Source organism: Enhydra lutris, unplaced genomic scaffold (assembly GCF_002288905.1).
Source record: "Enhydra lutris kenyoni isolate GAN:26980312 unplaced genomic scaffold, ASM228890v2 scaffoldscaffold2, whole genome shotgun sequence".
NCBI lineage: Eukaryota > Metazoa > Chordata > Mammalia > Carnivora > Mustelidae > Enhydra > Enhydra lutris.
In genome coordinates, this window is record NW_019154086.1 from 29,277,565 (window position 1) to 29,302,619 (window position 25,055).

At 40.8% G+C, this 25,055-nt stretch overlaps 1 protein-coding gene and 1 pseudogene across 1 annotated transcript; one reads left to right on the forward strand and one right to left on the reverse strand.

Annotated features, from left to right (window-relative positions):
• Positions 1 to 1,967: 1,967 nt before the first annotated feature.
• LOC111149762 lies at positions 1,968 to 20,946 on the forward strand (annotated as a pseudogene).
• A 40-nt stretch (positions 20,947 to 20,986) lies between these two features.
• On the reverse strand, positions 20,987 to 21,733 carry LOC111147100 (chromosome unknown C3orf80 homolog). The gene has a single exon (XM_022502990.1). The coding sequence runs from the start codon at positions 21,731 to 21,733 to the stop codon at positions 20,987 to 20,989; it is 747 nt and encodes a 248-aa protein (XP_022358698.1).
• Between the last annotated feature and the right edge of the window lie 3,322 nt (positions 21,734 to 25,055).

Sequence of the window (25,055 nt, forward strand, 5' to 3'; positions counted from 1 at the left end):
AAAATGTGGTAGAGACATATAGTGGAATATTATTCAGCCTTTAAAAGGAAGGAAATTCTGACACATGCTACAACATGGATGAACCTTGAAAATACTGTGCGAAGTGAAATAAACCAGACTATTATATGACCCCACTTATATGAGGTGCCTACAGTAGGGAAGTTCATTGAGACAGAAGAAATAGTGGTTGCCAGGCTCTGGGGGGAGGTGGAAATGCGGCGTTATTGTTAAATGAGTACAGAATTCCGGTTTGGGATGAATGAGATCTAGAAATGGTGGTGATGGTTGCACAGCACCATGGATATACGTAATGCCACTGAATTGTACACTTAAAAATGGTTAAAATGGTAAATTTTGTTCTTACCATTATTTTAGAAATATTTTAGAAATCTAGAATGGGCAAAAAATTTTTTCCTCATTCCTTTCCTGACTTGAGAATGTTCAGGCACTAGGTCCTGGAGTCTGAATTTGTGAAAATCTTAAATGATAAACCTTTTTGTCTACCTTAATTCAGTATGTCCTAAAATTATTGCCACAAAAGCTTTTGATTACTAACACAAATACTCTTTAGAAAAAGTCCTCCATGAAGTGAATTTTGGAAAGGTAGATTATAGACTGGGTATATGCATATGCATTAGAAAGTGATTACCTCGGGACGCCTGGGTGGCTCAGTTGGTTGAGCGGCTGCCTTCGGCTCAGGTCATGATCCCGGGGTCCTAGGATCGAGTCCCGCACCGGGCTCCTTGCTTGCTGGGGAGCCTGCTTCTCTCTCTCCCTCTGCCTGCTTGTGCCCTCTCTCTGTCTCTGTCAAATAAATAAATAAATAAATATCTTAAAAAAAAAAAAAAAAAAAAAGAAAGTGATTACCACTCTCACCCCCGTTTTAATGAATATATTTAGATTTCTTTTATGAAAATGTTTCTGACTTTTCAGCATATTTCTTTTCTTTTCTGGAACATTGAAATGTTCTGTTCTTCATCCAGCTGCTGGGTGTAAGAGTGAGTTCAGTTTGTGAGATATGATTGAGCAGTTTTCCTATAAGTTGTTTTATATTGTTATATTCCAATAAAAAGTTTAAAAATAAAAATGGTTAAAAGGGTAAATTTTGTATTTATTTTACTATAATTTAAAAAGTCAAAAAAATATAATGAAATATGTCTGCATTCTAACAATTCTGATACCAACAAGGTGTTCTACAATTCAATTCTGACACTACCCAGAGTTAGTATCAGGTCCCACAAACTGGAGGACAGGATCCCCAACCAGACTGCTCTTATTTCAGTTGCCAGCCATATGCGGGGACCCCAGGATAGCCACACTTCTGACTTGGCTGCAAATTTGAGGATTCCTACCATACCCACTTCAGGTTTGATAGTTCACTATAATGACTCACGGAGCTCACTAAAATGCTTTACATTCAACTACAGTTTTATTATAAAAGGTACAACCCTGGAGCAGCCAAGTAAAAGAGGTGCATAGAGCAAGGTCCAAGAGAAAGGAGAGATCTGGGGGGAAAGCAGGGCAGTATAGGGTTCCATGCCCTCTCTTGATGTGATCTAGGACCGTCATCCTCCCCGTACATTGATGTACTCATCAACCAGGAAGTGCTCATAGGCCTTGCCGTCCTGAATTTTTTATCAGGGTTTTATTACATAGGTATAATTGATTAAATCACTGGCCATGTGATCGAACTCTTTGTCTCCTTGGAGGCCAGGTGGCTGAAAGTTTTAGCCCTCCAAACGTGTGGTTTTTCTGCAGGCCAGGCCTCATGCTGAAGTTGTCTAGCCCCCATCACTCACTCACACACACCACACCATACATATGCCTCATTAGCATAACAAAGATACTCTTATCGTTAAGGAAATTCAAAGGGTTTTAAAAGTTCTGTACCAGCCACCCCCTACACACTTCACCTCAGACCAAATATATTCTTTATTATATCACAAGGCATCCCCTGGTCTTTGAGCATGGGATCTTTTACGGCAAGGTACATACCTGACTGAGCATAAAAGATACAGCAACATTTAGAAGAGTCAATGTGGGGTAAGGAAAGGAAGCTATTAATCAATTTCTCAAAGCATTTGTTTATCAATAGCAGTATTATCTTTTCAACAATGCCAGTGTGTAATAACATATCACATTATCATAGACATAACCTGAAAAATAAGAGTCAAAAGATATTGGCACATTACTAGAGTCCCATCCAGTCTCTAATAATTAGTTCAATCGTCATCACATCCTAGGACCAGAATGTCTCTCAGTGAGTGCACTTAGGGTTGCAAGTTTCCTTCCATTTGTCAAATTTCAAAAGCAGGAGTGGTCTCAGCTTCACACTTTCAGGCATGTGGTATAATTGAGCTAAAAGACAATCTCATCTCTTGCTCTAAGCTTCTTTCCAAGCATTAATATTGGAATTTTCTCATTGCAAAACAAATTTATTCTTAGCCAGTTTTCCTCCTCTCCATCTATACCCAAACTTTTTCACTTTTGGAAGGTACCTTAGGTTCAGCCACTATGCTGGTCTAGATTGCAAGCAACAAACAAGCCTAGCAAGTGCCTCCCCCTTAGCCTGCTCCCATTCATGCAGGATAGGGTTATACGGGCACAGACCTAGTCGGGTATTTCTATCCATAGGCTATATGGTTTATTCATTGTTAGCTCCTAAAATTGCCAGATAGAAAGCACAGCCCACCCATCAGGCCCTTAGGAATGCTGACAAATATTTTAAAACAGTTTGTTGCAGTTTGTTGCTCGGCCCACCCCGAGATACGGCTGCATGGTTCAGTAAGTGGTGCATGTGGCCCTGGAGATCCTGGTGGCCTGGCTCTGTGTCCCCGTGGTCATCAACCTGCTGAGTCTCACGCGGGTCATGAACACCCTCCCAGGATCGTCAACACATACAGCACCTACGGAAGCATCACCAAGGAGAACACAGAGGTCATCCTGCCGGGCACAGTCAGCCCCAACGCCAGCATGCCTGCCACCCTGTGGGAGGACTATATGAGTTCAAGTGCAAGACGGGTGACGCAGGGTGGCGGCCAAGCTTCATCTCCCCGTGCCACCACCACCTGGACTGGCTCATGTGGTTCCCGGCCTTCCAGACCACACGGTCTACAAAGCACAGTAAATGGATCATCCACGTGGCAGCCAAGCTCCTGGCCAGTGATGCCACAGCTCTGTCCCTACTGGCCCTCAGCCCTCCGGAAGACAGGGCGCCCCCCAGGTAGGTCCAGGGAGAGCACTCCAGGTACAGGTTCAGCCTCCCTGGAGGCCCGCACACTGCCACAGGGAAGTGGTGTGTCGAAGGCCTGGAAAAAAAAAAAAATTCCTTCTTTTAGCACTGTAGTTGCAGCCTTGGCCCAGGGACCACGGCACCAGGTAGGAAAAAGAAAATTGAGGTGATGTGGGAAAGGAAAAAAAAAGTATAGTAGTTGTACCAGGATCCTGCCCCACCCGTTGAGTCCAGATCCAGAATAATGGGAACACTCCCCTAACCCCTCATGTTGAACGTGAGCACACACTCGTGAAGGCATGTAAACCAGCCTTTTTTGACTCTCTCCACCCACCCCCCACCCCCATTTAGATAACCAGTGTTCGATTGCCTGTTCTAATTCTTTACCAAAGTACTACCCTGAGGAAGATACAAGAAGGAGTCCCTCTTTATCTGTGGTGTTTGTTTCCACCGTTTTAGATACTGGTGGTCAGCCATGGTCCAGAAACAGGTGTTCCTCCTTCTGACCTATTGTCAGATGGTCAGTAGTCGCCAAACACCATATCCCAATGCCTACATCATTCTCCTCACTTTATCTCATCACAAGAAGGGTGACTATAGCACAATGAGATATTTTGAGAGAGGGAGAGAGATGACATTCCCATAACTTTTATTGTAGTATATTGTTACAATTGTTCTGTTTTATTAGTAGTTCTTCTCTTATTGTGCTTAATTTGTAAATTATATGTTATCGTCGGTATGTATGTATAGGAAAGAATATAGTGTACTTAGGGTTTGGTGCTACCTGCAGTTTCAGGTATGCATTGGGGATCTCAATGCAGATCTCCCTGTGGACAAAGAGGGCTACTGTTTTTCTCTGCCCACTGTTGGACATGATGGGCTGTAGAGTGTGTTCCGTCTGAAGAAATGTGACTCATTGGTCCAGATCAGTGCAATACCTTCTACTCCGGTTCTTCCATAGTACTCTGAACCTTTGCCTCAACCACCCGGTAAGCAAAGCTCAGCCCAGAGTCAGTGTCCATTTCTGTCAGGACCCACTTGTAGCCCCCAGTGCTCCAGGCATCAGTCGGACTTGCCGCTGTGCACAACGACTCCCTGCAGAGCATCTTCCCCATAGCCATCTGCAGTCCCTAAATCTCTCTTGTTGGCAGACAGAACAGTTCCTGTTGGCATTTTGTGCCTCCACAGATGCAAAAGGAATATGTCTAGAGTCAACCCCTCTCTGCATTGTTTGAGTCCACTCACTTGATTAACCCAGTGGCTACCTCAAGTGGCACACCTGGGTGTCTGCTCACCATTTGTGAACATCTTCTGATGCTGAAAAGGGGTTCTTCTGATGGGCATTGATATGGCCTGTTTGAATGCACCCTTCAGATTTCCACAGTGATTTCCATATGGCCATGCCCCGGAAGAGCACCCCGTTCGTAGTCCAGTCTTCCACTGCCCATCCACCGCACCGTATGGCCAGGCCATTCCAGTGCCTGTGAGTATGTCAAAATCCAGACATAATGGTAAACAGCGTGCAGTGCAGCTCGCTGAGCCAATTTGTTTTTACCTTTTTCGATCTGAGTGGTGGCCTTCCACACCCAGTGTCTTGTGTTCACGTTGGAACTGCTGTCCATAAGCCAAGCAGCTGTTTGTTGGTCTGGTGAGAGCTGTTAACAGGCTCTGTGCGAGTGATGCTAGAATCCTGCAGGTCCTCACGTGGTTCCAGAGTCAATCCTGGGGAAGACAGGCTACCTGCTCATGAACATGCTGTGGAACTCTGTGCGTTGCCCTGATGGTGTGTTCCTGCTCAGACCATTTCTGTTCTATGACAGAATCTCCTGGGTGCTGCCTTCCTCTTAGAGCATTTCTCTGACATCACCCAAGATATCCTTATTTTATGGTTTTCAGTCAGAGGCAGTTTCAATTAGTGTCTGATAGCCAGCTAGTCAAATGGAAATTGTCTTGTATAGAGTTCCAGTAGCTGTCACTGGGAGGTGCTCCCACACTTTTGTCACAAGCCCCAATCTACACTCCACATGAGGCTCTTGCGCAGAGGATCTGTCCCTACCAGCACTCTAGCCTCTGTTCTATATTGCATGGGCCTGAGCAATCTTACTCATTCCCATTTAGCGTGTCTAATGACTACGACTTGAAGGAAGGATTTACATGACTTCTGTTTTATAATGCTAGGTTTATGTTCCCGGTCAGACACAATATCCATTCCCATAATTCATTCCGGTAAGAGTCATAATCACCTCACATAAAGCTTGTTGAAATAGATCAGTTTTTGTCCAGACTGTTACCTTAATCCCATCACCTCTTGGATTCCTCTGCCCTCTTCTCTCCATTATTTTTCCAGCATATCAATGTGTTTACCAGCTAGGAAGGTTCTCCCAGTCTCAGTGTCCCAAGTATTGTTGTTGTAGTTGTTGTGCACTCTTGATAAAATCACTGGCCTTGTCATTCATCTCTAGCCTTTGTCTTCTCCCTGGAGGCCAAGTGGCTTAGAAGTGTAGCCCTCCAATCACCTTGCTGCTTTTTCTAGTAACTAGCACCCACCCTGGACCTACTAAGGGCTCCTAGAGTCACTTTATTAGTATAAGGTACTCCCCTCTCTCAAGAAATTCCAAGGGCTTTGGAAGTTCTGTGCCAAAAACCAGGGACAAAGACCAGAGATATTCTTTATTATATCACAATATCACTTTCACAGTCATAATGTGTATTTATGTTCTTTTGTCTTACACTTGAGAAAATATCTTATAGAAACTTCTTGGTTGGTTTAAACTAATAATTTCATACATTTTAGGTGATTTGATCTAATTTGGTGCTTTTTAAATGTACATATAAATATTTTATGTATTTCATAACCATCAAATAAGGAAGATTGTTCATACAGAATGCCTGGGGTCTGACCCCATTACAGATGAGTGAGATTTTGGGGGGGCATGATGATCCCTCCAAAAATGCTTTGGCACAAAGACTGTGGTACATGCAACATTAAGTTATAATAAATGGAATATAAAACATAAGTTATAATAAAAATAAGAACAAATAAGCAAGTTTTAAAGCAAATGTATTTTAGAAAGTGGTTTACTATAGCAAACGGTTACCATGAGTATCAATGGAAGAATATCTTCAAATATCTGTCATTTTGTACTTAGAGAAAATATATTCATTTCTGAAAACATATGGTACATAAATCCTGTTTAGATAAATACCTCAAACATATTTTTCTTGTCAATTCGTATACTGAAAAAATTCAGAATTCACAAGGTACAAAATATTAAAAGGTAATATCCATAATAAAAATATATGGATATATGGATTTGTTGATCTGCATGTAGAACTGTGGCAAAATCACTTGTCAGATTTCTTTAAACACCATCTGCAGAAGTCAAAGAGAAGGTGATGAAGCAACTCTTTTTTTTTTTTTAAAGAAACCCATCTTTACCTTCCCCTTGCCCACAGCCTGTATATTATCAGTGTGTCCTGCTCAGTGGGCCAAAAAAATGTATAAGATTTTCGCAAGCTTATATTGCCTGTAACAAAGTCATTTTCTTATTTTGCCTTCTTTCCTCTAAAGCTACTCTGTCCCCACAACTTGGCCTGAGCTGCTGGACATCACTTTCTGGCCATCTTATGATCACCAAACACTGTGTAATTTTTTAAATGTAGCTATTTCTAACATGGATGATTTCAAAACAATTTAGAGCAATTCAACTTTTCAGAGGTTTCTAGATGTTCTAGATGATCAAAAAATGTTCTTTTATTCTAATAACTTCTACTGTTGAGTAACATTCATATTAAATTGTTTAATTGGAGAAACACTTTAATAGTTCTATGGAAATAAGGCAAGTATAAAGTGGCTGTAAGCTTAGCTCCCATGTTTTAGCTAGCCAGAGTCCCCAGGGCCAGCTGCAGCTACAAAAACTAACCCCAGATCCTGCCTTGTTATTAAAAGGATTTTGAATTCTGAAAAAAAGTAAAATAAAATAAAAAATAAAATAGGGTGTAATGGGGTGGTGTCACTGAGAAGGTACAATTTGAGGAAACACTTCAAGGAAGTAATGCTCAATTTAAAGTTCTGCCAAATAATATATAGGAAAACTATCAAATAAAATTCCTATTCTGTGAGCTTATGTTACCCTTCTTTAACTAATTTAAAACATGCTAATCTATAAAAGTCTAATCTATAAAATCTATAAAAATTCTGCATGGTTTTGACATTAATAGTATCCAATCATACATAACATGGCTTATCTGTGAATAGAATTTATTTACATGGTCATAATAATGTAAACACTGAATACTTGTCTAACCAAATTATAATTATTTAGGTCCATAATCCCATATCTGAAACCCTTGGGCCAAATATGTTTCAGAATTCAAATTTGTGGGATGCATGGGTGGCTTAGTTGGTTAAGCATCTGCCTTTGGCTCAGGTCATGATCCCATGGTCCTAGGATCAAGTCCTGTACCCGGTTCCTTGCTCAGTGGGGAGCCTGCTTCTCCCTCTGCCTGCTGCTCCCCCTGCTTGTGCTCTCTCTCTCTGACAAGTAAATAAAATCTTAAAAAAAAATTCACATTTGTTTAAGAAACACAATGGATGTTCAAAATTTCTTTTAATACAACAAATAGATAATTACAGAATATCCCTAGAAGGGTCTTACCTGTCACTCCCTAATCAAACGTATCAGTATTTCTGCAGCTCACACATATCAATATTTCTGCAGCTCAATATGAATATTTATATTAAGCAATAAAAATTAGAAGTAGTTTCTCATCCGTTTTGCTGCCAAATGAGTTCAGGTTGGATGAATTACGGAACAATATTTTGGAACTGGGGTTATGGGATTGTGGGTTTATTTTGGAGGAATTGAGTACATATGTTGGAGAGGGATAGATGGAAGGGTAGAAAAAAACCTTTTTTTTTAATATTCATTTTTTTCATAGTGGAAAGCAATAAATAATGCCAAAAAAAATCAGGAAATAATAGACATGCTCTTTAGTGATGTGGCAATAAATAGCAAGAGACCCAGCTAAAAGAGCTGGAAGCGGCTGCTTCTAGTAAGAGAGAGGGGCACTGAGAAGGAGCTTAGTCCTGCTGTTTTTTATAGCAGGTCTCATAGAACTATTTGTCTACTTAAATCTGTGCATATATAACTTTGACAAAAACAGAAATGGACTCTTAAGAGAAAGTATGCTAACCCCGTATCTGACAAGGGACTTGCACCAGGATGTCTAAAAAACTATCAAATCTGAATGTAAAAAACAAATGATTCAATTAGAAGATGGGCAAAAGACATGAACAGACATTTTACCAAAGAGGATATACGGATGGCAAATAATGCGCATGAAAAGGTGTTCAACATCTTAGTCATTAGGGAAATGAAAACTGCAACTTCAGCAATCAGAATGGCTAAAATAAAAACTGGTGATATCACGAAACGATGGTAAGGATATCGAGAATCTAGATCATTCATATATTGCCGTTAGGAACATAAAATGTTCCAGCCACTAACAGAAGGAGTATGGCAGTGTCTTGCAGACTAACCATGCACATACCACATAACCCAGCAATTACAGTCTTAGGCATTTATCCCAGAGAAATGAAAACTTATGTTCATGCAAAAAGCTGTACACAAATGTTCATAGTAGCTCAATTCATAATAGCTAAGAGCTGAAAACAATGCAGAGAAGATGTTTTGGTGGGTGAATGGTTTAACAAATTGTGGTACATCCATATCATGAAATACTATTCAACAGTTAAAACTATTGCTATACACAACAACTTGAGTAGATCTCTAGGGGATTATGCCAACCAATCTCAAAAGGTTATTTACTGTACGATTCCATTTGTATGATGTTCTTAAAATAACAAAATATGGAGATGGAAAACAATTTAGTGGATGTCAGCAGTTAAGGATTAACTGGAGGGGGTGCCTGTGGTTATAAGGCTATAAAGGGTGGCATGAGGAGCTCTATAAAAATGGAACAATGCTTTGTCTTGGTTGTGGTGGTGGTTACATGAAGTTACACATGTGATAAGATTGCACAGAAACAAAAACCTTCGGTGCAAAATAGTAATATATATATTTACCATGAATACATCTCTATGAAGTAAAAATATACAGAGAATATTTTGGAAGGATATTCACCACACAGTGGTTAAAGCTCAAGTTGAAGATGTAGGCAGGGATTGAGGGTGGGTGTGTTAGCAGGGATTTTGTCGTAACATTTTCTTTTTTAAAGAAAGAAGTACTTGCTATTACCTGGGTAACTAAAAATTTAATCAAAAAAGGATTGGAAGATCTATACATTTGTTGGAATATCTCAGTGTAGTGGCATAAACTATGGGTTTTAAAACAGGATTTTCTTGTATGTGTCTGTGCGCATTTATTTGTAATAGGATTTTATTACTGGTTTTTTTTTTTCATTTAATGACATTATATCATGGACGTTTTCCCATATTAATAGATATCTTAGCACATCATTTTAAAAGCTGCAGAACTGGGGCGCCTGGGTGGTGCACGCATTCGAGGGTCAGACTCTTGGTTGCAGCTCAGGTCTGATCTCAGGGTCATGAGATGGAGCTCACATCGGGCTCCACACTCAGTGTGGCATCGGCTTGAGTTTTTCTCTCACTCTTCCTCTGCCTCTCCCCACTGTGCTGTCTCCGTTTCTCACTGGCTGCAGAATGTCTCTTTGTATGATGGAGCAGAATTTACTTAATCAGTGTCCTACTATTGGATTATTAGGGAGTGTTCAATACTTCACCATTAGCCGTGCTTCAAAGGTTATCTCTTGCAATCAGATCTTTGCACGGGACCTTGATTGATTATTTCCATGGAACAGATTCTCTGCGGGGGAACTGCTGAAACAAGGCTAGATATATTTTAAGGCTTTTGATAAGTACTAAAGGGCTGCTTTGGATGGATTCTGGAATTCAGGGCCTCCTCAAAGCTCAATGTAGAAAACTCCTTCAGGGCCTCTCAGTCAGACTTGACCCTTGCTTTTTCACCTCATATATAGATTGTACTCTGTGCAAGGCTGTGAGAGTTTTACCCTCTGATGTACTACGTCTAGACTTCTTTTCAGAAGAAGAAATTGAGGCGTGAAGAAGTTAAACAATTCAGCTGAAATCACAGCCCTAATAAGCAGTGGATCTGAGGTCATGAGCCTCAACAACCTGGTCCACTGCTGCTTTGGATTTTTAAAATTGATGGCATATAATTGACATATAATGCTGTATTAGTTTCAGGTATACAACGTAATGATTTGGTATTTGCATATATTGTGAAATGATCACCACAATAGGTCTGGTTAACATCCATCACCATACATAGTTATAAAATTTTTTTTCTTGTAATGAGAATTTTAGGATCTGCTCTCGTAGCAACTTTCAAAAAATACAAAGCACTATAATGAACTATAGTCACCATGCTGTACCTTAGATTCCCAGGACTTATTTATCTTGTAACTGGAAGTTTGTATCCTTTGACCACCTTCACCCTTTTCATCCCCTCTCCCCAGCTCCGGCCACTACCAATTTTTTCTCCGTGTTTATGAGTTTGTCTTTTTTAGGTTTGCATATAAGTGAGGTCACACAGTATTCATTTTTGTCTTATCTACTTCATTTAGCACAGTGCCCTAAATGTCCATCCATATTATCATAAATGGCAGGATTCCCTTCTTCTTTATGGCTGAATAATATTCCATCTTATATGTGTACACACCCCAATTTCCTTATCCATTCATCTGTTGTTTCTGTGTCTTGGCTGTTATAAATAATGCTATAATGAACATAGAAGGGCAGATATTTTTTCAAGATAATAATATCATTTATTTTGGATAAATACCCTCTAGTGGAATTCCTTGATCTTATGAGAGTTCTGCTTTTAATTTTTTGAGGAGACACCATACTGTTTTCCACAGTGGCTGCACTGATTTATATTCCCATCAGTGCACAAGGGTTCGCTTTTCTCGCTATCCTTACCAACTCTTGTTATTTCTTGTCATTCTGATAATTGCTATTATAACAGGTATAAGGTCAGATCTCATTGTGGTTTTGATTTGCATTTCCCTCATGATGAGCAATCTTGAGCACCTTTTCATGTATCTGTTGGCTATTTGTAAGCTTTCTTTGGAAAAATGTCTGTTCAGGTCCTCTGCCCATTCTTAAAATAGGTTTTGTCTTGTTTTTGTTTTTTTTTCTATTGACTAGTAGGAGTTCTTTTTACATTTTGGATATTAACTCCTTAGCAGATATATTATTTGCCAGTATTTTTTCCCATTCCATAGGCTGCCTTTTCATTTTGTTGATGACTTTCTTTCCTATATAGAAAGAAGCTTTTTAGTTTGATGTAGTCATACTTACGGGTTTTTGCTTTTGTTGACTTTGCTTTTGATGTCAAATCTAAAAAATCATTGCCTAAACCTGTGTCTAGGTGCATAACTCCTGTGTTTTCTCCCAGGAGTTTTATGGTTTCAGGTCTTATATTCAAATCTTTAATCCATTTGAGTTATGTTTGTGTATGGTCTAAGACAGTGGTCCGGTTTCATTCTTTTGCATGTAGCATGTGTTCAGTTTTCCCAGGACCCTTTACTGAAGAGGCTGCCCTTTCTCCATTGCACATTTGGCTCCTTTGTCATAAATTAATTGACCATATATGTGTGGCTTTATTTCTGGGCTCTCTATTCTGTTGCATTGACCTGTGTGTCTGTTTTTATGTCAATACCATGCTGTTTTGATTATTATAGCTTTATAATATAGTTTGAAATCGGGAAGTGTGATACCTCAAACTTTGCTCTTCTTTCTCAAGATTCCTTCTGCTATTTAAGTCTTTTTGTGATTCCATATAAGTTTTAGGATTTTTAGTTGTATTTCTGTAAAAAATGACATTGAAATTTTATAGGGATTGCATTGAATCACTGTTTTGGATAAAATTAACACTTTAACAGTACCAGTTCTTCCAATACATGAGCACAGAATACCATTTCACTTATTTGTGTCTTGGTCAGTTTCTTTCATCTAAGTCTTATAGTTTTCATTGTAAAGATCTTTCACTTCTTTGGTTAGATTTATTCCTATTTTTTGGATGCAATTATGAGATTGTTGTTTTAATTTCCCTTTCTGATAGTTGATTATTAGTGTATATAATTTTTGTATATTGATTTTGTTTCCTTCAACATTATTGTTTATTAGATCTAACAGCTTTTTTTTTTGTAGAGTCTTTAGGGTTGCTGCGTGTGTTTAAATATAATTTTTGTAATTTAAAAAAGCAACAAAACAGCTTTTAAAACACTTGAGGGAAATAACATTCATGGTAAAATACTGGAGAGTTATATAGTCATCCATTCCTCTAGAATATAACCTATTTGGGGATTGGACCAAAGCATTAGGAGTTAAGAGTTACTGTACTACATTATTTAGACTTCTTAAAAAATTGTACTGAGCTATAATATTATACCTATAGTGAGTAATGAGGATCTAATGTTTATAAGCCTTATGGAACATATTTAATGTAAAAATGGTTGAAAGTTATTCTTGACATTACAGTGTCTTTTTTTTTTTCTTTTTGTAAGCTCTATGCACAATGTGAACTCACAACCCCCAAGATCAAGAGTCACATATTCTGACTGAGCAGCTAGGTGCCCCTGTAGTGTCTTCTTAACGAGAAGTCAGAGGAGAAGCTTCTGCCAAATGTCAGTTCCAGAAAGATCTGTACTTCTCTCAAGCACCTGGTCTGGTCTTTACTTACAAACACTGAATCCTTTAATTGAACTTTTTCTTTGTATTTCCTGCCAAAAAGCTCAGAACCAAGGTATGACCTTATTTTTGCAGCTTTGCCTTTCCCCAATGCCTTTGTTCCTTCATTTACTTTTGGAGGATCTTGTTTTGTGTGTCCTTTTTGCAAATGACCTCAAGTATGTTTTTTGGTGGGTGACTGAATGAATAGCGCATGGATGAGTGGATGGACAGATGGAAATATTGATGTATTTACAGTTTGATTTTTTTTTTACCTTTAAGTTCCACCTTTTGGAGCCCTGTAAAGAAAGATTAATTCCACTTCTATAATTTCGCCTTTTAAATATTTCATGACAGTTATATTCCCTTGGCTTTCTCTTCTTCAGATTAAAAATTAGAAATGTCTATATAAATTCTTTTCTTTTTTTTAAAATTTTCTTTAAAGATTTTATTTCTTTATTTGTCAGAGAGAGAGAGAGAGAGAGTGTGCACAAGCAGGCAGAGGCAGAGAGAGAAGCAGGCTCCCTGCTGAGCAAGGAGCCCAATGCGAGACTTGATCCCAAGACCCTGGGATCATGACCTGAGACGAAGGCAGCAGCTTAACCAACTGAGCCACCCAGGCATCCTTATATAAATACTTTTCTATCAGGCCCAGTTCTGTCATACCTGAGGTGGGTTTCAATGTCCCATCGGGCCATCCATTTGCTCTCATTGACCTGCTCTTCTCCACCTGTCCTTTTATCCCCCCAGAAACCTGTACCCTCCTCTACACTTACAGCCCTCATGTCCACTCTCCAGGACCTACTTCCAAGACCACTGTTTCCACTTTGTCCTTGCCCACGGCTTCTCTGTGGGTGAAGTCTCAAGATCCAGTATCCCAATCTCCTACTCCACTGGCCTAGCTTTCTAGTGCTTCTTACCTGTCTCCCACTGCACTGCTCCTTGACATTAAGCTCTCCATACTGTCAACCCTTCCCATATGATTTAGTCTGCCACTCCTGGTCCTTCCTTGCCTGCCCAAACCCCATTCTTTTTTCCTACACAGGCTTTCACCCACAGTGTAGTTGAGGCTTTCCCCTCAACCAAAACCAGTTGACAATGTTTTAAGTAAAGTTAATATGAGACTTATAACATACTTATTGTGACACCCAGCTGAGGTAGGTACTCTCCCCATTTTGCAGAAGAGAAAATAGCCTTAGAGAAATTAAGCAACTGGCTACGGCAGCCATATAACTAGTAAATCCAGCGTCTACACATTCACTGGGTAGTCTAAATCATGTTATTCCATATAAAGTCTTAATAAACACTCATATTCTACCACAAGAATATGATAGAATCTTAATTTGGGAAGCTTAAGATTCTATAAATAGAATCTTAATTTGGGAAGCTCTTTTGTTCTTGTTTACATATTAGCTGGCACTAAGGATTTAGTGATAATGTTAGACTCTACAGTTCTTGTTTTTTATGCTGAGCATACAAAAAACAATCTGTTTTTTTTTTTAAGATATTAGACAAGATTTACGAGCTATTTTAAAGAAATGTTTTTCAATTTTTAAAGTTAACAAAATCAGACCAGGAAGGAGGCACACTTGGTGTTGAAGGACTTGGCTGAATGAAATGCAAAAAGTAATATCTCTGTTGTCTTCGTTGACCATTTCAGGCTTTATCCATAAAACTTTTCTGCCATTTCCACAGTTTTGAGTCATTAAAAATTTCTGCCCTAGATTCTATTATTTTTTTAATAATAGTTCCTTTAAATAGCAAATGACAAATAATAGCTACCTTATTTCACTTGTGAAAAAACAAAAAGTGATTCTAATGAGATGCTATGCAGCTCCAGCCACAGCTCCAATGATAAGATATTCTGTGAGGTTAAATTAATTGCATGGAGAAAGTTTAGTGGTTCAGAGTAACAGCTCCAGAGTCTAACAGGCTGAATCTACTTCCTGGATCTTCTGCTTATCACCCATGTGACTTTGGGCACACTACTCTGCCTCTCTGTATGCACTTTTCTCATCTGTAAAATGGGGTTAATAATCCTTGTTATTAACCTCTGGGGGTACCTGGGTGACTTAGTTGGTTGAGCATCTGACTCTTGATTTTGGCTCTGGTCATGATTTCAGGGTCATTATATCGAACTCCAGGTCGGGCTCTGCACTGAGTGGAACCTGCTTAAGATTTTCTCTCTCCCTCTGCCCCTCCCTTCCACTTGTGCTCACACTCAATAAAGAAAATCTTAAAAAACAACAACAACAACAAAAAAAAACCCTTAGTTCCTCCTGTTATGAATTTTAAATGACATAATATATGTAAGATGCCTAGCCCAGTGCCTGGCATATGTAAGCATTCAACAAATTACAGTTATCATTGTTATAATTATCTTGGTAGCAAGTGAAGAGTGCTACCACCTACAGCAAATGACAAGCTTATGTCTAAAAATGTGCACATTTATATTTTACTCTTTGGAAAAATGGCTACAATGTAAGCTGCTACTAAATTTTAAATCAGAGCTAGAAATGCTAGAAATGATATTTAAGTTATCAAAGTAAATTTTGGGAACTCACACACAGTACTATAAGTTTCAGGAATTAATTTATGAAATTATTAATTTTAAACAGATTAAAATTAGGTGTCCACAGAAAACTTCAGAGCACCCCAAAACAGAATCCGGGACTTGTAGAAACTCTCGGGCTCCTCAAGAGAGTGCTGCAAACACCTGAAGAAAAGGCAGAACTTGTGGAAGACTTGACAGGTATCAGGAAGCTCCCACAAACAAACACCAAAAGAAACAGGAACAAATAAATGGCAGTCGGTTCCTCAGAAAGCTTAGGAGTGTGCTAAAGCACAAGTCAGACTCAGTAAAAACTAAGAATTCTGACAGGAATGCTGAGGGCATCTAAAATAAAACCAGAACCCATGGAAGACCTGGCAGCCATCAGAGAGCTCCTACAAACCTAAAGGAACAAACCAGTGATGGTAAGGTTCACAGAAAGCTTAGGAACACTTGAAAGCAGACCCAGAACCAGTAGAAATTCTAACAGGCATCATCAGGAGGCTGCTGAAGACACTCAAAACCAGAGCCCTCCGAAGACCTGGCAGGTATCAAAGAATTCAGGGAAACACCAGCAGAACCAGAGAAATACATAAATGGTTGTAATGTCCACTTTAAAAAGCTTAGAACAGTCCAAAGCACAAACCCGAATGATGAGGAAATCTAAGAATATTCAGGATACAGCTGGAGAAGAACAAGGAAAGCACAGACTCCGTGGAAGATCTGAAGGCATCAGAGAGTGTCTAAAAACACCAAAGCAAGCAGCTACAACCAGAGAGCAAAAGCAACAAGAACCCCTCATCTCCCAAGCGGAAATGTGGAAAAGGTGAAACCTCACTCCGGGTGTCAAAAGACCCAGTGGAAGACTCAACAGGAGCCAAGCGCCTTAGGAAAACTACACAGTAAATGGTGGACCCCAGAATATAAGACAATCAAGAAGAAGCTTGGATATCTCCCAGGGAGAAATGTGAATCCACTGAACTAACAACACTCAGGAAAATTCTGAAAACTTCTGTGGGAAACTTCTGTGTGAACCCAGAAAAGACCCAACAGGCACCAATGGTTAAAACTCCTAAAGAAAAAACCAAGTAGAAGACTTGACAGGTGTCAAAAACGTGCAAAACAGAGTTAGTCAAAGAAGAAGATACACCCTAAAAAAACAAAAAGAGAGTTTCAAGAATCTGAACATTTGTCTAGTCCAAGAGATAATGTGCAGAGATGAATGGAAGAAATAGGAACTTAATTTTCAAGCAGAGCTGAGTCAGCATTGTCCCTCTATCACAGATACAGGTATGGAACTAATATAGAACTCAGGAGTCTCATTGCTTCTAGCAACAGAAAAATTTTCAAATAAAGGAAAATGGAAAGAATACTGTGAAGAGTTTCTAAGAGAAAAACTCAGAGACTGTAACATAAGAGGAAGAAGTAAGTTGGTATAAAATCAGAGAAAAGAGCAACTTGGAGTTTTAGGAGATGTGTTTTAGTGAAAACAAGTACTGAAAATTCAAAGCAAGGTAACAACATACAAAGAAAGAAAAATAAGAACTGGGAGAGATCAAGACAATGAAGGTGCTTAGTTAAGAAGCTGAAGGGGAAAAAAGTGATAAACTTTAGTTGGATGGCATAAATGTCCAACATTGTAAAATTTTTGTTGTAAAATTAAAAGTGAATTCTGTAAGTAAAAAACAATAAATAAAATTAGGTTCTATATGTATTTAAATATAATCAAAGTATTGGTTTTATTTGACATTTGATTATTTTATAGGGAAATTTTTGTTTTTTAAAGAAGACATTCTTTCCATCTCTATGGAAGAAAGGATGTTTTAATTCCTTACAATTAGCTGGTTGCTGATTCATTCTTTGTTGATAAAATACCTTCCCTTAGCCTACTATCTTTTCCCAATGGATGAAAGGTGAATGAAAAAGTAAATTGTAAACTAGTGATACAACCTTGCCAAATATTCTATTACTAATTGGTTGTCTGCAACGTAGAGTTTTGGAGAGATGATTAATGCTGGGCTACTCAAAATAAAACAACTTGTCATTGTTTCTTTCACTCTGGAAATCCAAATTATGTTCATGACATTTTTACAGAAATCAGTGCAGAACATTGTTTAAATCTGGACACCATATTCATGTTTATAACATAATAAGTTCCAGCTGTGAACTGTTTCCTTTATTAATTCCACTTTAGAGAAACTGTATACATAAAGTACAACATTGAGGTACTTAGCATATTGCCTTTTAAACTGTTGGAGGCCATTTCCTTAATATTCCCTTCAGCCTCTACAGTTCAGTCTTGTTTTCCTTATATAGTACACCTGATGCCCTTTGGCATAATTGCTAAAGCTGTCTTCATGGTTGAATTAATGGCCTCTTGAAACTATTATTCTATTTCAAGAAGACATTTCCCCCTTGTTTATGATATTGAACACCAACAACAAATTGCTTTTAAGCAACAGATTTCATATGTGTGTGTGTATACATACATAATGAAATAATACACATAACTGAAAATTTTGAAGTCATGCTGTTAAGCAACTGATTTTATATATACATAAATATGTGCATATATATATATATATATATATATATATCTGTGCCCTCACCTATATAAAAAATGTTGAAAACAAGTAAAATCACATCACAAATTATTTTGAGTTGAGAGAATAACTTTTCTACATTAATGCTTTCTACATTACTATTTTTTACTAGTTCTAGGTAATAAATAACTGCCAGGTGAAATCTATAAAATTGTTACACCTAGATACTGCCCTTAGTGCTTTAAAAATGTTTCTATCCAGGCATTCAAGTACTGTGAATACACAGGTTCTTTGTGTTTTAACAGGGTATGGTGTGTGTGTGTGTGTGTGTGTGTTTGTAACTGTGAAACATGTTCATTTATCACTAAAAAATTAGTTTTTAAGAACCCCCCTCCCCCAAATTGTGCTTGGTAAACAATGAAGTGCAAGAAAAAAACCAGAGTCAAACTCATTTTTATTAACTGAGAGATGTGCATAAAAGCTTGTGTGCTGTGTAGGAAAAAAAACAAGTGTAAAATTTGTGGTAACTTTAAAATTCAGTGGAACCTCACGGCATGACTAGTATTACATTATAGACATTCTGAATTTTAGGGGGAGAAATGTTCCATAGTTGATACAAGGGAAATATACTTGATTCGTATTATAAGTGTTTTTACAAGATTTTGTTGCAAAGCTCCAACAGCTAATAACAGCAACATGTAGGATATACTACATATACTGGTACTTGGATGTTCATGTTGCTGTTTTGGATATGGGTGAATTTTAAGATGTATCCAAAACAGAATACCCTTAAAGGACAAATAATTTAAAAGATTATGGTAACTTTCCTGTTTGTTTGAATGGTGGGTGATATTGATAGCCACATGTAACTAAAATTTACAGTGTTTGAATAACATTAATGTGCAGTTACTCAATATGATGTGATTTCATTAAGTCTTGTCCCATTCTCAATTTAAATAAATTGTCTCAACTCCTTATTGTTTTGCCAAACACAGCTTAAAATTGCTTTTAAGTAACAGAGATACACATATCATATTTTATTACATTGCCATATAGTCACACATTTGATACAGTTTGCACAGAGAAAGATTTTAATGTTTTTCTGTGTTTTAATAATACTTCAAATGATTTTAATGACAGGATCATTAGCTTTTAGCAGTTTAGAGTAAACCATTCTCTTCTGTTACAATTCAGACTTCTTAGAACTGTCAGACTTTTTCTATTAGCATTTAAAAGTTTAAGTCATTTTCTCAAATTAATTTCACAAATCACTTCTCAAATTAATCAAATCAGTTTCCTCTAATACAATCTCAGGATTGTCAACCTTTTTTCAATCATAGGAACAATGTTTCTAGATACATATGTAAGGTTCACACATGTAAAATCTTTCTTAATATAACACTCATCCTTCTCCAAGCAGAGAAACATTTGTTTTCCTTTTCCTTTCATGCTGGTCATAAACTATAGTAATTATGTGGTATACAATATGTATATTGTACATAGACTGTGCATATGTACATTATACATAATGCATTTTAATATTTTATATCACCATTTGCTTAAAGGACATTTCATAGAATGGTAGAACTGATACAATGACATTTTTTTCTTAGGATATGTTGACTAAATCCTTCTGTAGTACATTGCTTGCACAATTATGGCTTTAAAGAGAAGTCACAAGTTCTTATGTTTTGTGTCATGTTGTGGAATGTACTTCAAAATAAAGGGAAAAGCATATGACATCATGCTTCATGCCATGGTATGGCATATTATGCATCAATCATTTCTACATACAACTATGTGGTGAGTGATACAATTAAGACCTAGACTACACAATCTACGCTTATTACAAAAAGTTGTATATTATGCCACAGTACTAAAAATAAAATATATTCTTCTCAAATAGTGAAAATAAGATATCCTTCATGTGTTTTAGGTCACATCTGTTTTCTCTTTTGACCATGCCTCTTTTTCCCCCATTGTAAATGAAATCATGTCCAATATTTTATTAAACAATAATGACAATTCCCAGACCATTAAGGGGAAGAGGGCCATATCGAAGAAAAGACGATTATCTTGTCATTAATTGCACAAATACACTCCTGATACGTTCAATACATGGCAAAAATACAAAAATAAAAGACAAATAAATATAAATATTTTCTCAGTTTTTGAGAAATCAAAAGTCCACCTGTACCTTATGAAGAATACGATCTTCGATACACCTAATTCCTGTGTGTCTTCAATAGGTACAGCACCTAACTGGATATCACGGGTATCCCTCCCCGTATTGTGAGCCATCAGCGGTGACTATGCTTGGCCAGGAAGATACAAGGGGGGGATTTTGGGGTTCTCCGCAAGGGAGGGAGGGATTCAATCATACCTAGGCGCTGCTCTCCCCGACCGCGCGCAGCAGTCTCCAGTCGCCGCTCGCCCCTACGGCTGCTCGCCCTCCGCCCATCTTGGGAGACCGTGACCTGTCCAGGCGAGAGGCAGAGGTATGGAACTGCGTCCCTTTCCCCGCATCCCCAAAGGTGACAGCCTTTCTCCCGACGCACTAAAGGGCTCACGTGTTCTCTTTGATTCGGAAAGCAGGCACTTACGAGTGAACACAGGTCTGAGGAGAGGCTGAGGGCGCGGACGTCCTTCGAAGTTGCGCTCCAGCCTCGTCCGCTTCTGTCGCCCCCGCCGTGCGAGCCTAACGTTTCCTTGAACCGAATGAAACGTAGGGAAACTTAAGATACCGGGGCAAGCGGGAGTGGAGGTGACTCCAACCCAGGCGCCGGGCGACAGGCGATTCGGCCCGGGTGCCAGGCGGGTTCTGAGGCAGTCGGCGGTGGCAGCGGCCACCTCGGTCGTCGCGTCCCACCCGCAGCCCCCCTAGCCCAGTTCTGTCCGCGCGGTCCTCGACCGGCCACAGACGCTCAGATGAGCGGGAAGCGGCCCTCGCCGCGGTCGGACTCCCCGGCGCCGCCGCCTCGCGGGCGGCCAAGCACCGACACGGGCAGCACGACCTCCCCGGGGCTGAGCTGCTGCAGCCGCATGGACTCCTCGTAGGTGGGCAGGTACTTGACCTCCTCGTAGCTGGGCAGCTGCAGGAAGACCGGCGAGACTACGCGAAGCTCGTGCTCCGAGGCGCAGGAAGGGGCCGAGCGCCCGCCGCCTCCCCGGCCTCGGCCCCCGCCGCCACTGTCCAGCAGCGAGTCCTGAGAGCCGGCGGCCGCCTCGTCGCGCAGTAGCGCGGGCGAGTCGTCGTCGTCGTCGGGAGGCCCCGCGGCCCCCGGCGGTCCTGCGGCCCCCGGCAGTCCGGGCCGTGCCTGCCCTGGCCGCGCCTGGCCTCGCGGGTACCTGCGTGGGCTGGGGCAGATGATGCGCTGCAGGAAGTAGCCGATGGCGAAGAGCACTAGCAGGATAAGCAGCCCAGAGAGCTTGCGGACGAACCAGCCCACGTTGTCTAGGAAGGCGTGCAGCGGCAGCTTGCAGCAGCGCGCCGCTGTGGCGTTGGCCGCGTCGCAGCAGCGCTCCCGCTCGCCACACGCCAGCTCCGCGCAGCCCCCGCCGCCCCGCGAGGGCGCCACCAGCGCCAGCGCCAGCAGTAGCAGCAGCGGCAGCAGCGGCGGCGGTGCCGGCGCCACCGACAGGCCCTCCGCTGTGACCCCGGGTCCCCACATGGCCGGCGCAGACCGTCGCTAATGTCCGGGGAGGGGGTTGGGGGGATCCGTCTGTCCGCGTGTCCGTCGGCCCCTCCCCGGGCGCTGCGCTCAGTCCCGAGCGCTGCGCTCAGTCCCGCGCGCCGCCTCCCGCGCCTCCGCTACCTGCGGTCGGAGCAGTCCTCACTTGGCCACGCTTGGGCAGAAGGAGGAGCCCGAGGCGCGCCCAGGCTGCGGGAGGCGGCCGCTCCTCGCAGCGGGAGCGTCCTCCTGAGCTTCTGACCTTAACCCCGCGCGCCCAGCCGCCCCGGCCCGCCTCAGGGCTCTCGGAGCCGCCCAAAATGGCAGAGGCAGCCTGTCCGTGGCTGCCGTGGGCATTTTCGCCCCGCCGGCCGCACTCTTCCAAGCCCCCCTTGTCACCCTCCGGGGCTGGAAGGGTTAACGCTCCGCTGTGAGCCCGGGGGCCCCCTGATCTCGATTAATTTAGCCGTCGCGCTCTTCCCCGCCGCTCCGGCGGGGGGCTCTTGCTGGCGTAGGTGTCTCAGTTTTAAGTGATTGGATTTCCCCAGGAATGTTATTTAAATTGACTTGCGACTGGGATTCGCTTACCATCTTTCTTGTGATCTTTCTGATTAAAAATGGATGATGGCCACTAATGGCTAGCGCAGCCCCGCAGCCGTCCCAAAGCTTGGGGGATGGGGACCGCCGGATGGTTCCGGGCAGATGTTTGGGGCTGAGAAGTTGGAACTCCAGGAGACCTCCAGAACAGATAGAGAATTCCCCAGAGAGACTCAAGTCGAGGCACCACAGAAGTATCCCCAGGGAGGCAGGGGAGCCCTCTGGCAAGGTGACTCTAGTTGACCAAGGAGAGGATAGGGGGCCCCTATTTCCCCAGCGGCTCATCCTATAAGACCCCACTGCACCCGAGGCACAAAACAGGGATTTGGGTTTTGGGGTAGAAAGAGGCCTCTTCTCCAGCTTGCAAACACTTCTGTGAAATGTCGAAGGGGAGTTGTAAGTGGTTAGCGCTGTTCCTGAGCATTGATCTGCATAGAAAGGGTCTTTCTCAAGGTTATTCTTCTTTGCAAAGTTTGTCTTTAAAGGGAGTCTGCTCTCTCAGCACAGGGGACAGAGTACGGGTCCGGGTCCTGGAAGTTACTACTTCTTGGGGATGGCCCTGAGGGCACTTGGGAGGGAAGGCAGTTAACCCAGTTTCTGACTCACAGTCTGCTGCGGGGTGGCCTTCAGCTGCCCCTTGGAGCCACACCGTGGAGAAGCCAGGAGCTTGTGCTTTTATGAAAGCAGACTGAAACAGTTATCTTTTTAGGATTAGGATTTATTCATTCCTTCACCCCTTAACCAATAGGACCCCTGTAGAGAAATCAAGCAGGAAACTCCATAGTCATTGAGAGAAAAAAGTAAAAGCAAAGGAAAAGTGTAAAGAAAAGCAAGATTCAAATGTAGGCCAGATAAAAGCAGACTTCTCTCAGAGTAAGTGACACTGTATCTCCCTAATAGCCTTATGGACCAAGGTTAAGGGTGGTGGTTTGATTTAAACAGGCCATTGCCCTGTCTAAATGAAAGCATTTAAAATATTTCCACTCCTGGGAACACTTTACTTTGCCTCATACTCCAAAACAATCCTTTCTCCCTCTGGAGAATCTTGGAAGTGTTGCTCAGACAAGTTACTTCATGTGAAACGTGGTTGAGCACCGGTCCTTCTTTCTAAGCTCTCCTGAAGCCACAACACTTCTCCATGCCATGGTCTATTTCTCTGTAGGGAGACCTTAAACCAATTTTGTAAAGTTTGATTATCAAGGGGTTTCAAATTGAAGTCAGATTAAGGAGTGGAAATGATTCATTTTTAAACAATCAACATTGCATTATTCTTTTACTCACCCATTCTTTTGTCAAATTTACATCAAACATCTTCTATAATCGAAGAACTGTGTTAGATATTCACCATTATGGGGAGAAAATAAAAAGAGATTCTTCCCCTAGCATGGAATAAACTGAGGTCTGCACTCCCAGCTGCTGCCACTAAATGGAGTAAAGAAGAGACTCATCAAAGGGCAACAAGTGGCAGTTTTCTCTTTGGTCCTGATTCACTCTTACTTTCCCAAAGAAAAAATAAATTAACAAGTTTCAAACAATCTTGAGGATGAAGGCAATTCATAGCTTGAGATGGGCTTTGATTATGAAGCTGAAGAAAATATCAAGACCTCTTTGGGTTTTTTATTATCTGATCTCTTAGGATTTCTGCTAGTAGTAGTAGGAGCAATGCAAAAATAAAGGAGGAATGGCATGGCTGGTGATACACAGGTGAAAGTGCAGGGTGGCTCAGTCAGTTAAGCAGCTGCCTTCTGCTCAAGTCATGATACCAGTGTCCTGGGACTGAGCCCAGCATCAGGCTCCTTGCTCAGCAGAAAACCTGCTTCTCCCTGCTTCTCCCTCTCCCTCTGTCTGCCACTCTCACTGCTTGTGATCTCTTTCTTTCTCTGTCAAATAAATAAACTCTTAAATAAAAAAAATAGGTGAGGGGCGCCTGAGTGGCTCAGTGGGTTAAAGACTCTGCCTTCAGCTCGGGTCATGATCCCAGGGTCCTGGGATCAAGCCCCTCATCGGGCTCTCTGCTCAGTGGGGAGCCTGCTTCCTCCTCTCTCAGTCTCTGCCTGCCCCTTTGCCTACTTGTCTGTCAAATAAATACATAAAATCTTTAAAAAAAAAAAATAGGTGAAAGCACCTTGCTTATTGTTACTTTGAAATTACTAAACAAACAAATTGAATGGTTTAATTTGTCTGCCTTTAAGGCGGTAGGATTCGTTTGCATAATATTAGAACAGTAGAAGAACAACATAGATCTTACATAAAATAAGACAGTGTCAGAGTTACTTATATGAAAACAAAGAAAAGGATGAGGTCTGCAAAATGAGTATGAAATGGATCTTTATTTGATTTTTTTCTTTCCAAATTGATAGCCTCAAAGTATCATCCATTAAAGACCCTCTACAGAAACTGGCGCCTCTGTTTTTTCTTCTCTAACCTCTCAGTCTCACTTAATTCATTTTTATTTGTAATATAATTTATAGTGTATAACCTTTCGAAGGAAAGAAAAGAAACACTATAGCTTTAAAAGCTCCAGAAAAGACCTGATCTTTATTACTCAGCATCCTTATTCTTTATACTTTTTTAACACACAAATGAATGGAGTAGACTTCAGCTCACAGAAAGTCATAAATTCAAAAAGACCTGATCTTTATTACTCAGCATCCTTATTCTTTATACTTTTTTAACACACAAATGAATGGAGTAGACTTCAGCTCACAGAAAGTCATAAATTCAA

What these genes read in the sequence shown, in the direction of transcription:
- LOC111147100 (XM_022502990.1), bottom strand. Translation starts at nt 21,733, where the DNA reads ATGTGGGGACCCGGGGTCACAGCGGAGGGCCTGTCGGTGGCGCCGGCA.